The sequence below is a fragment of the Oncorhynchus nerka genome, linkage group LG23, assembly GCF_034236695.1.
Source record: "Oncorhynchus nerka isolate Pitt River linkage group LG23, Oner_Uvic_2.0, whole genome shotgun sequence".
NCBI classification, from domain to species: Eukaryota; Metazoa; Chordata; class Actinopteri; order Salmoniformes; family Salmonidae; genus Oncorhynchus; species Oncorhynchus nerka.
In genome coordinates, this window is record NC_088418.1 from 45,401,279 (window position 1) to 45,413,673 (window position 12,395).

General features: G+C 43.7%; 1 protein-coding gene across 1 annotated transcript; it reads left to right on the top strand.

Annotated features, from left to right (window-relative positions):
- The first annotated feature begins 344 nt into the window (after nt 1–344).
- Nucleotides 345–11,211, top strand: LOC115106915 (interferon-related developmental regulator 1). Its single transcript, XM_029630125.2, has 11 exons — nt 345–569; nt 2,254–2,358; nt 2,599–2,680; nt 2,931–3,055; nt 5,353–5,510; nt 6,575–6,625; nt 6,852–7,030; nt 7,259–7,367; nt 9,104–9,238; nt 9,474–9,698; nt 10,292–11,211. Exons 1-11 carry the CDS (start codon nt 539–541, stop codon nt 10,376–10,378), a joined length of 1,287 nt encoding a protein of 428 aa, XP_029485985.1. The 5' UTR covers nt 345–538; the 3' UTR covers nt 10,379–11,211.
- The last annotated feature ends 1,184 nt before the right edge of the window (nt 11,212–12,395 follow it).

Here is a 12,395-nt window from a genome sequence, read left to right on the forward strand (position 1 = left end):
TGCTTTTTTCATCCGAGTTAGTGCTATCCAGGATCTTTGGGACATCCCTACCCTGCCCTAAACTGAACCATAACCCTTACCTAACCTTAAACAATTTTCAACTTTTACAGGGTGACATCAGTTGGACTTCCAAAGAAATCTAGAGCAACGACCGATACGGACAGGGTAGCAGCACCCTCATGTGGCTATCAAAGAACATGACCACAGAAAACATAACCCCCAAGACAGCGAAGAGATGCCAATCACATCGCGTCATACACTTATACAACATGATTGGTCGGTGGTGCAGGGGTAAAACCCATATTTGATCATGTGACGTCGGTCGTATAAATACTTAGAACCTCACCACATTAACGCAACCCTAGTTTTTTTTTGAGGGAAAATGTATCGTCTTCGCCAACAGTCTTTCTCCAGGATCGCTTTTAATTCCTTTTTCTCTACCGTGCCACGGGAAGATTGTCAATTTATGAGACAGTTTAATAAAAACTGGTCGTGTATCGGCTGATTTTTGCTCATTTTCATACGTATCTACACGAAAATGCCAAGGTCCAAGAAGAGGAGTTCCAGGGGTAAGTAAAGTCGCTACAGACCGGGTTGTTTTGGCCTACTCTCGTGGTTTGAGTTTTGTGCGTTGTAGGAGTTGTAGTTCTGTACATTCTTACAGCGTGTTGAGCTCAACGACTGGTAATGTCTAACAGAACTACAAAAGTGTGGCATCGCTGCCCATGTTTTGTGGTTGAAATCAGAGCTTCCAGACAAAGAACTCTCGCTTTCTCTTAAAATAATTTTAATTAACTTCAACATGATATTGTTTGCCGATATTATTGTATGAGTATTGTGATTATAGAAACGACCCCCGAAACCGCGATTACATTATTTTTTTTGTTTTGTTTTTAGACTGACTTTTGAAACGAATTTGTTACCTAGCAACTAACGTCCGTTGGCCAGTGTTGCTCATATGTGTTAGTTTTTAGCGAGTTCTATTTGGTTCCCTTCCTGTAAAAGGATAGGTTGTTTTGAGGACACGAAGTTTAGTTGGAAGGACGCCACAACATTTGAGTGAGATCGACAGTCGATCAGGTCAAATAATGGGATGATTCGATTATGCTGAGCGGCAGGTAACGTTAGCATAGTGAGCGTTGGTCTAGTAACCGAAAGGTTGCACACTCGAATCCCCGAGCTGACAAGGTAAAAATGTCGTTCTGACCCCGAACAAGGCCGTTCTTAACCCACTGTCCCTGGCCGTCATTGAAAATTACGTTTTTTTCTTAACGAACTTGCCTGCCGTGACGTCAGCTGGCAAAAACGATGATGATGATGATGGGGGGCGCGCCGCCGCCCATCTCATGCTTTGAACAAGGCAGCATGGTGCATCGTCCAGAAACGTACAACATGCTTTTCCATAAAATACGTTTACATTGAACTAGTTTTCACTGGGAAGGCAGATACTACGTTATCAAAGCAATCAGTTTTGAATGTGGGACACCGAATCCTACTCATAACTGCACGTGCTTAACGTTTACTACTGAACTTCGCCCTGGACTTTGAACGGGGCACCTGGCTCACGCCCGGGAGGCCCGGTTCCGAAATGAATGCTATCAACTTTCACCCAGTGTAACATGCTTGACCGTGACAGATTAATCTAATCCCGTCATGGTTATATAACACTCGCTTGACTAGCTAGCTCGGTAACTAGTTATTCACATTACAGCAAGCTAGCTACATTGCCGGCACACGTTTTATTGGGCCAGCTATGCTATGAAGCAGGATCGTGTTAGTCGACTAGCTATTTGGGTGGTGTCTGCCTCTTTTTCAGAATAGTTTGTTCAGTGCTATGGTCTGAAAAGGAAGCAATGGATTGCCACGTGAACATGGTCACGTTTACACACTGCAGAGCAGACAGTGTGGCCCTCCCTCTCAGATGGGAACAGTTTTATCGTAATAAACTGCACCAGCTGGGTTTAGATTATGTCACTGCCTGGCCAGCTACCCACCCAAGGAGCTGTGCTGTTTGCACATTCAGCAGAAGACTGGGGAGCCCTTGACTTTGAGGGGAGAGAATATCAAGTGCATATCCCATAAGGGTAGCCATCTGGCTTTTCTTCTGTCAAGGTTTTGCATATAAAGTTATGCGTTGTGATTGCATGGAAGTGTACTAGTTAAGCCCCTGGAGTAAAATGCACACATTGTACCTACCATGACCTAATGTATGATTTGTTGGGGGGTCGGGCGTGGGACATGTAATCGTTTCAGGGGGGCAGCACGGAGCTGTGCAGCCTTTCAGCGATGAGGATGCCTCCATCGAGACCCTCAGCCGCTGCAGCAGCTTCAGTGATGCCATGAGTGTGGCAGAGGAAGGTATGTGATTGTATGTACATATGCTTGCCTGTGTCCCAGTCATAAAGTAACAACAAAGGGCAAGGTAAAAAGTAAAAAATAAAAAGACAAACTTTTGACCTGTCAAGTTATAAATGTCTTACAGCCCTTTTATGTTATGCTTTTATCTTAAATGGTTCAAATAATACAATCTACAAAGGGAATAGCCTAGTACAACTCTGTATTTCTCAGGGTGTGTTGTATTCATCTTCATATGTGTAGGAGGGGAGGCTGGTGAGGAGACAGCCCAGGAGGATTTACAGTACAAGCTGAAGGTTTTCATTGACAGCACTGTGGATAAGAGGCAAGTCTAAACCACTGTGGGAAACTGATCTACCTGCTATTTCTCTGTTAGCTGTCTCACTTTCAGACGAGATGGAACCAGAGGCCTAGGACCGGGTCGACGAAACCTGAGATGCTATATAATGAACACAATGCAACAAGACGTCATCCTTTCCATTCACAGATTGCTGCTGATAATTGAATTGTGTAGCTGTTACATAAGCTACTGCAGATACTAGGTCTAAATCTTTACTGTTCTACCTCGTCGACAGTGCCAAGACCAGACAGGGAGCCCTGGATGGGCTGAAGGCTGCCATGGCAACTAGGATCCTGTACGAGTTCATTTCAGACAGGAGGATGACCATCACTGACAGCATTGAGCGCTGTCTCAAGAAAGGTTAGCTACTACCGCTACTACAGGCTTTCACCAATTCATGCTTCATATTCCCTGAATACCAATACAGACCCACATTGTATTGTTGTATTGAGTGTTTGAATCTTTAGTTCTGGTCCAGTAGTTACTATAACCCCTCAAAGTTACTGAGGATGGTAGCTGACTCTATAGGTACTCCTGTCATATCTTTTAATCTGGGCCTAGAATAAAGTCTTTGTCCTCAGGTCTGGATGGAAGCTAGTCATTCCGCTACCCAAGAGTGGTAAAGTAGACCAATCGGCTGGCTGCCAGTGCTGAGCAATTAAAAAAAAAAATCAATCCAATGCTACTTCTCTGTGAACAGATTAAGACTTATAGAGAAGGGAACTAAAAATGTACTGCACTTACACAATTGACTTATTTGTTGAAAATAAATTAATATTAAGAAGTTTGTGGGAGCTGTACTATTAGATTTCAGTGCAGCCTTTGATATTATTGACCATAACCTGTTGAATTTTGTTATGGCTTTTCATCCTCTACCATATTGTGGATTCAGATTTATCTAATTGAACTCTAGGGTTTTCTTTAATGGAAGCTTTTGTCAAACATGTAAAGTGTGGTGTACCGCAGGGCAGCTCTCTAGGCCCACTACTCTTTTCTATTTTTACCAATGACCCTGGCATTAAACAAAGCATGTCTCCATGTGTGCTGACTAAACCATATACGTATCATCAACCACAGCTAATGAAGTCACTGAAAACCTTAAGTGTTGCAGTCTGTTTTGGAATACGTGACCATTAAAAGTTTTCTTGATTGTCCAGTCATATGGTCAAGTGTTGCAACAAAAGACCTAGTTAACCTCAAGGATTGGAGCCTTTTTTAATTTTTAATTTCTGCCTAAAATAACACCCAAATCTAACTCCCTCAGCTCATGACGTGATTCAATTATATGCATGTTCTTGATACCTTTTGAAAGGAAACATTTAGAAGTTTGTGGAAATGTAAAATTAATGTAGGAGAATGTAACAAATTAGATCTGGTAAAATATAAAAATACGTGTTTTCTATTTTTGTTTGCATCTTTGAAATGCAAGAGGCCAGACGGTGATGTAGGATTCTATGTGTAATTTAGATGTCCACAAGATGGCAGCAGCGTGTGCAATTTCAGACTGATCCAGTAAAGAATTACATCACTACACTATTTTGTATCCGGTCTGCCAGGAGTTTGCTCAAATGTGCCGAAATGGTCAAGTTATACATGTACATTTTATTTCGCCTTTATTTAACAAGGCAAGTCAGTTAAGAACAAATTCTTATTTTCAATGACGGCCTAGGAATAGTGGGTTAACTGCCTGTTCAGGGGCAGAACGACAGATTTGTACTCGGGATATGAACTTGCAACCTTTCGGTTACTAGCCCAACTCTCTAACCACTAGGCTACCCTGCCGCCCCCCGCTCGTCCATACATAACTATAGTTAACATACAAAAATAATATGGTGAGTTTGGATGCTCCCTAGAATGTCATACATGATGACTCATTAGCTTCCCTACAGAAAAGACACTAACCTTCTCATCTAGATGGCTGGGTGGGGTGGGTGAGGTGGCAGTGGGGTCAAACTACCATTCAGAGGTGAATGTATCAAACCAGTTGCTCTGATGAGTGTTTAGTTGTTGCGCACTATCCTCAAACAATAGCATGGTGTTTTTTTTTGCTGTAATAACTACTGTAAATTGGACACAGCAGTTCGATTAACAATTATTTAAGCTTTCTGCTCATAAGACATGTCTGTGTCCAGGAAAGTTGGCTGTTTACAATGTCATTCTAGTCGCATATTGAGCAACAACTGTCCCGGTTTAGGGACACCGCATGCCAGTCTCTGTTGGCTACGAGTTGAGGAAAGACTGACTGCGTCACTTGTTTTTATACGAAACATTCATCTGTTTGAAATTCTCAATTATTTGCAGAGGCAACTTAAACGCACACAAGGTTCACCCCAAGGGTCTTTTCACAGTTCCCAGGTACAGAATAAATTCAGGGAAATGTACAGTATTATCCTGAGCCATGAGTGCATGGAACTCCCTTCCATCTTATATAGCGCAAGTGAACCGCAAACCTGGTTTCAAAAAACAAATGCAATGCCTCTCCCCCATGTGACCTACTTGTTGTGTATGTACTGATATGTATGTCTAACTGATAGATGTGCACATGCTGTTTTTTTTTTTAAATGCATGTAAAGTCTTGTCTAATGTGTGCTTTGTCAGACCCCAGTAAGACTAGCTGTTGCTAATGGGGATCCTAATAAATCAAATCCCTCTCTCAGGTAAAGGACCGGAGCAGTGTGCAGCAGCCTCCCTGGCCTGTCTGCTGTGTATTCAGCTGGGCTCAGGCGTTGAGAGCGAAGAGGTGTTCAAGACCCTCAAACCCATCTTCAAGAACATTCTGTTGGATGGAGCAGCCAACATCCAAGCCAGACAAGCTGTGAGTATCTGCCTGGACCCTGTCATTAAAATAGGTTTTGTTTGCTAAACTCAGCAAAAAAAAGAAACGTCCTCTCACTGTCAACTGCGTTTATTTTCAGCAAACTTAACATGTGTAAATATTTGTATCAACATAAGATTTAACAACTGAGACATAAACTGAACAAGTTCCACAGACATGTGACTAACAGAAATGGAATGTGTCCCTGAACAAGAGGGGGGGGTTCAAAATTAACAGTCAGTATCTGGTGTGGCCACTGGCTGCATTAAGTACTGCAGTGCATCTCCTCATGGACTGCACCAGATTTGCCAGTTCTTGCTGTGAGATGAATCCGACCATCACACCTGGTGAGACAAAACCGCGACTCGTCAATGGAGAGCACTTTTTGCGAGTCCTGTCTGGTCCAGCGATGGTGGGTTTGTGCCCATAGGTCACATTGTTGCCGGTGATGTCTGGTGAGGACCTGCCTTACAACAGGCCCTCAGTCCAGCCTCTCAGCCTATTGCGGACAGTCTGAGTACTGATGGAGGGATTGTGCGTTCCTGGTGCAACTCAGGAAGTTGTTGTTGCCATCCTGTACCTGTCCTGCGGGTGTGATGTTTGGATGTATCGATCCTGTGCAGGTGTTACATGTGGTCTGCCACTGCAAGGACAATCAGCTGTCCATCCTGTCTCACAGTATGGACTTTAATTTATTGCCCTGGCCACAGCTGCAGTCCTCATGCCTCCTTGCAGCATGCCTAGGGCTCGTTCATCCAGATAAGCAGGGACCCTGGGCATCTTTCTTTTGGTGTTTTTCAGAGTCAGTAGAAAGGCCTCTTTTTAGTGTCCTAAGTTTTCATAACTGTGACCTTAATTGCCCACAGTCTGTAAGCTGTTAGTCTTAATGACCGTTCCACAGGTGCATGTTCATTAATTGATTATGGTTATTTGAACAAGCATGGGAAACGGTGTTTAAACCCTTTACAATGAAGATCTGTGAAGTTATTTCAAAGACAGGGTCCTGAAAAAGGGACGTTTCTTTATTTGCTGAGTTTATAAGTGGCCCTTTGTTTCTTTTATAGTGTGCAACAAGTTTGGGCCTGTGCACTCTGGTGGCGGAAGATGACATCCTGGTATGTGGCTATGTTTGACATTCCAATGTGACTATGCTTGATTGTATGTGGAACTACTTTGCCAAATTCTTCAACAGCACAAGAGACATTCTGTCTAACATTTATTCTGTTCAGCATACAGAAACAGAGGTACAGAAACCAAGTCCTCTCTCAAAATGACTGCATAGTCCAATCTCACACCCTGGTTAAACATAAATGATGAACCTCTTTCTCTCTGGGTATCTAGGATGTGTATGCCACCATGGAAAGCTTTGAGAGTTTGTTCATGCGTTCCTATGTGAAGGAGGATGGGAGTCGCCCCTCTCTCAACCCCCAGACCACCCTGCTCCACACCAACGCCCTCCTCTCCTGGGCCCTGCTGCTCACAATCTGCACAGGCAGCCAGGTCAAAGCAGTCACACACAAGTATGTACTTAACTCGAACCTCTTGAGTCCCTCTGGGACACGACTTTCAGTCCATTTCAGCCTCTAGGTCTTTGGATGCTTCTGATCAAAACAATATAGTGAATGTGTGTTCCTGACGTCCTTACCTGTCCAGTTGTCTTACCAGTGTGGATGAAGGAAATATCATGGCGTTGGGAAGCCTTAAATAGAAAGTCTACTTGTTTTTGACTGAAATGTTTTGTCTTTCAGGCACCTGCCCAAACTTCCCCGGTTGTTGGAGAATGATGACGTCAACATGAGGATAGCCGCGGGAGAGACCATCGCTCTGCTGTTTGAGCTGGCTAGGGACATGGACCCTGTAAGTGCTCACCTGTTCTTTGGTCTGTGTGGCTCAGTTCCATTTAAATTCAGGAGATTCAATCAGATTTCATTTAGGAAGTTCAAATCTCATTGGATTTTCAATCCCGTTGTACTAGGAAATGGGGGATTTCACTATTCGACCAGTATCATGAATTTGTTGGATATCCGGACATTCTAAATGTACAGTACCAGTCAACAGTTTGGACCCACCTGCTCATTTGAGGCTTTTTCTACAGCCTTGAGGTGTGTTAGGTCATTGTCCTGTTGAAAAAAACCAAATGATTGTCCCGTTATGTGCCAGGCAGATGGATTGGTGTATCGCTGCAGAATGTGGTAGATATGTGTGCCTTGAATTTTAAATAAATCAAACCGTGTCACCAGAGTAGCACCATCACACCACCGCCATTCTTCTCTTGGGAACCACACAAGTGGCGATCATCCGTTCATCTACTCTGTCTCAAAGACACGGCAAGTGGAACCAAAAATCTCAAATTTGGACTCATCAGAACAAAGGACCGATTTCCACCTGTCGAATGTCCATTGCTTATTTCTTGGCCCAAGCAAGTCTCCTCTTATTGGTGTCCTTTAGTAGTGATTTCTTTGCAGAAATTTGACCATGAAGGCCTCATTCATGCAGTCTACTCTGAACAGTTGATGTGTCTGTTATTTGAACTCTGCAGCCCAAATAAATGCATCAATCTGAGGCTGGTAACTGATTAACTTATCCTCCACAGCAGAGTTAACTCTGGGTCTTTTCTTTCCTGTGGCGGTTCTCATGAGAGCCAGTTTCAGAGTGCTTAGCCCTATTTGGTAAAAGACCATCTTCTGTATACCACCCCTACCATGTCACAACACAACTGATTGGCTCAAATGCATTTAGGAAAGAAATTACACAAATGAACTTTGAACAAGGCACACCTGTTAATTGAAATGCATTCCAGGTGACTACTTCCATGAAGCTTGTTCAAGTCAGTTATTTTTTTGGTTACTACATGATTCCATATGTCATGCCATCGCTTGTCTTCACTATTATTCTACACTGTAGAAAATAGTACAAATAAAGAAAAGCCCTTGAATGAGTAGGTGTCCAAACTATTGACTGGTTGTCTGTATATAAAATGGGGTGTACTTTTGTCCTGGGAAGTGCCGGTTAGATAGGTGCTAGCAGACGGCGGCAGAGATAGCTAGTCTTGGCTGTTATTTATCCCCATATAGCCTTCCCTCAGCCTGTTTTGGCTGGAGTAGCCTTGAATAGCTAGCTGGGTTAATTGCTCGTTGTAGCCTACTCCGTCACTTTTATAATTCTGTAACTTTATTCCATCTTGCATTAGTGAACTCTCTACATATGCTAAACATGGAGCTGCTTTGATTGGCCAACAAGCTACACGTGAAGGCTACAGTTTTTATTTTTTAATTGGGGAACTTCATAAACTGTTTAAATGTGTTCTATAATTTGTTGTCATGTTATCCTTGTATGTCACAATGTCACATGGTTATTTTAATGTAGAGAAAGCCTTTTTCAGTTAAAATATACCTACCTATAAGTAGTTTTTGCTCGAATGAATACTCCATATTTTGAATACTAACGCCAGTTTGGATATTCGTCTGGCTGTGCACATCCCCATCCTGTACTGAATTAAAATGGCATTTTACCGAAATGCAGTGCCAGCATAGCATGTTAACCTGTAAACACTTGAGTGATGACTGACCCATGCTCTGTTGTGACGTTCTCAGGAGTTTGAGTATGACGACTGGGAGCCCCTGTGTGACAAGCTCAACTCTCTGGCCACCGACTGCAACAAACACCGTGCCAAGACTGACAAGAGGAAGCAGAGGTCTGTGTTCAGGGACGTGCTCAAGGCTGTGGAGGTGAGCGGGCAGATTATACAATAGTAGATGAGCGCTGTCTGGGGAATAGAATTTGAATTTCATGTGATGACTCATTGCTGACTCATGGTGGGAATTCTGTGTGCCTGTGTTGGCAGCTGGTTGCCATTGCCAACCTAATCTACCCTTGGTATCAATAACGTTTACCCATTTTGTTGTCTTGTGAGAATCCAGAACAGTGTAGCCTTGCCTCAGCTGACGTGTGTGTGTGTGTTAGGAGAGAGACTTTCAGACTGAGACAATCCGCTTCAGCACCGAGCGTATGACCATCGACAGCTGGGTGAGGAAGAGGACTTACGACGCCTTCAGGGAGTTTGTGGGCTCTGGCATGAACTACCACCTACAGGCCAATGAGTTTATTCGTGACGTGTTTCAACTGGGACCCCCCATGCTGGTTGACGCGGCCACACTGAAGTCCATGAAAATCTCCCGCTTCGAAAGGGCAAGTATCCTTACTAGACTGCGTACTTTTCTTTGACTAATTAAACTCTAACTTTTTGAAAAGGTCACAAGTGCATTTTCTTTCAATTAACCCGATCAGTCTCGAGACGATTTTGGCTGGTGTCTCATCCGACTTTAATGTCCAGCCCTTTATATTTAGCCTCACCATGAAGTGTTTTACCACTTTATTTTCAGGACAACCAGATCTACAAGTGCATCACAAAACAACTTGACATAAAACGTTGCGTTCATGAGTTTTTGACAAATTCCATTTTTCTTTTTTTGCTCAAACCATTTGGACTCTACAGAAGTTTTCGTAAAAAAGACCCAGCCCCTTCGGGATCTGCCCATGTCTCACAAACACCGCTCTAGCTCACCCCACCCCTCCGTTAATCACGCAGACCAATGGATTTATCCAATGGTACAACCCAGCAGTCAGTAGCTGAAACGTACACTGTTTTAAAAGGGGCTAGAAGTGTAAATCATGTCGCGGTTGGACTCGGGTTAATAAGTCTTTGACCATTTCAAATGGATATACCAACGCAAAAAAGAACCTGTCTCTTATTGTGTTAACATTGTGGTTTTCTTTTCCAGCATCTCTACAATGCGGCTGCATTCAAGGCTCGGACAAAGGCCAGGAACAAGTTCAGAGACAAGAGGGTTGACGTCGGGGAGTTTTGATGTGATTTAATGGGTCCAACCTGCTCTTTTAATAACCATCAATTGAACCTTCTTGAATATCACTGTTACTATCCCTAATTTATCCAGTTAAGTGTTTGGTATTTGTAAATATGAATAATCATGTCTGTCTCAAGTGATTCTCTATTCCCCATAGGCTTGCCAGTGTCTATGTAGGGAATAAAGTTATGTGAGATGTAGACTTTGCTCTGTTTTAATGTTTGTGTACCATTAACATTGAGTTATAATATTTGAAAATGCACTAATTGGTTAACGTTTCCTATGGACTTCTCCGTGGACCCTGGTTTATTGTCTGGTGTTTTGTTATACACAGATTATACCAAGCATTAGGATGCCTTCCTAGTATTTAGTCGCCCTCAGAACAGCCTCAATTCGCCGGGGCATGGACTACAAGTCTACCACATGGATGCTGGCTCATTTCGACTCCAATGTTGTCACGTTGGCTGGGTGTCCTTTGGGTGGTGGAGCATTCCTGATACACACGGGGAAACGTGTTGCAGTTCTTGACACAAACCGGTGCGCCTGGCACGTACTGCAATACCCTGTTCAAGGGCATTTCAATCTCTTGCCTGTTTATCTTCTGAATAGCACACATGACACAATCCACGTCTCAAGGCTTAAAAATCACTCTTTAACCCATCTCATCCCCTTCATCTACACTGGTGGAAGAGGCTTTAACAAGTGACATCAATAAGGGCTCATAGCTTTCACCTGGTCAGTTTGTCATGTAAAGAGGGGGGTGTTAATGTTTTGTACACTCAGTGTAGTTTGTCTATTGGATGTGAGAAACTCAAATAAATACTAACTGAACTAGTCTCAATGTGTGTTTCTTGATGTTCAGTACATGTCACCCAGTCAATCATTGTTATGACTAGTCCTAAAGCAGACCAGTTAGGATAAGACCCATGTTAAGCTGAGGTGTGTCGTATTATGTAATGGGTTTCTCTGACACACAAAATGAGTAGAAGAGCAGAGCCCAATTAGCAGACAACCAAATGGACTTCTGGCTAATTTACTCTCTTCTCTCAGCTTTTCCTGGAAGCTGATTTCACATTTGAAGAACTGCTTTACAGTTGCCTATGAAATGGTCACGTTGACACGCCACAGCTGAACACGTTTTTCAGAGAATGTTGACGTTTGTACATATGGCTGTCAAATGGGTCCTCCAGAGATATCCGCTTTAGTCCTTGTGTAAGCTGAGTGAGGAACAGACTGGGGAAGAAGATTTTGCGGCATTACAGTACTTGATGTTCTTCCCACAAGTATGACTTGTAATAGAACACTAACGCAGCACAGCAGTGACTCATGATTAAGTAACTAGTCAAATATCCACGAGCTCCTGTTTCTCTGGAGTTTGGACCCCAAACACTACCAACACCTCAAAATGAGGCTCAGTAGTGTGTGTGGCCTCCACGTGCCTGTATAGTCAAATATCCACGAGCTCCTGCTTCTCTGGAGTTTGGACCCCAAACACTACCAACACCTCAAAATGAGGCTCAGTAGTGTGTGTGGCCTCCCCGTGCCTGTATGACCTCCCTACAACATCTGGGCATGCTCCTGATGAGGTGGCGGATGGTCTCCTGAGGGATCTCCCAGACCTGGATAAAAGCATCCGCCAACTCCTGGACAGTCTGGTGCAACGTGGCGTTGGTGGATGGAGCGAGACATGATGTCCCAGATGTGCTCAATTGGATTCAGCTCTGGGGAACGGGCGGGCCAGTCCATAGCATCAATGCCTTCCTCTTGCAGGAACTGCTGACACACTCCAGCCACATGAGGTCTAGCATTGTTGTCCATTAGGAGGAACCCAGGGCCAACCGCACCAGCATATGGTCTCACAAGGGGTCTGAGGATCTCATCTCGGTACCTAATGGCAGTCAGGCTACCTCTGGCGAGCACATGGAGGGCTGTGCGGCCCCTCAAAGAAATGCCACCCCACACCATGACTGACCCACCGCCAAACTGGTCATGCTGGAGGATGTTGCAGGCAGCAGAACGT

What these genes read in the sequence shown, in the direction of transcription:
- LOC115106915 (XM_029630125.2), top strand. Translation starts at nt 539, where the DNA reads ATGCCAAGGTCCAAGAAGAGGAGTTCCAGGG. An exon ending in CATGAGTGTGGCAGAGGAAG is followed by an intron (nt 2,359 to 2,598) that starts GTATGTGATTGT and finishes TCATATGTGTAG; the next exon opens with GAGGGGAGGCTGGTGAGGAG. An exon ending in TGAGCGCTGTCTCAAGAAAG is followed by an intron (nt 3,056 to 5,352) that starts GTTAGCTACTAC and finishes TCCCTCTCTCAG; the next exon opens with GTAAAGGACCGGAGCAGTGT.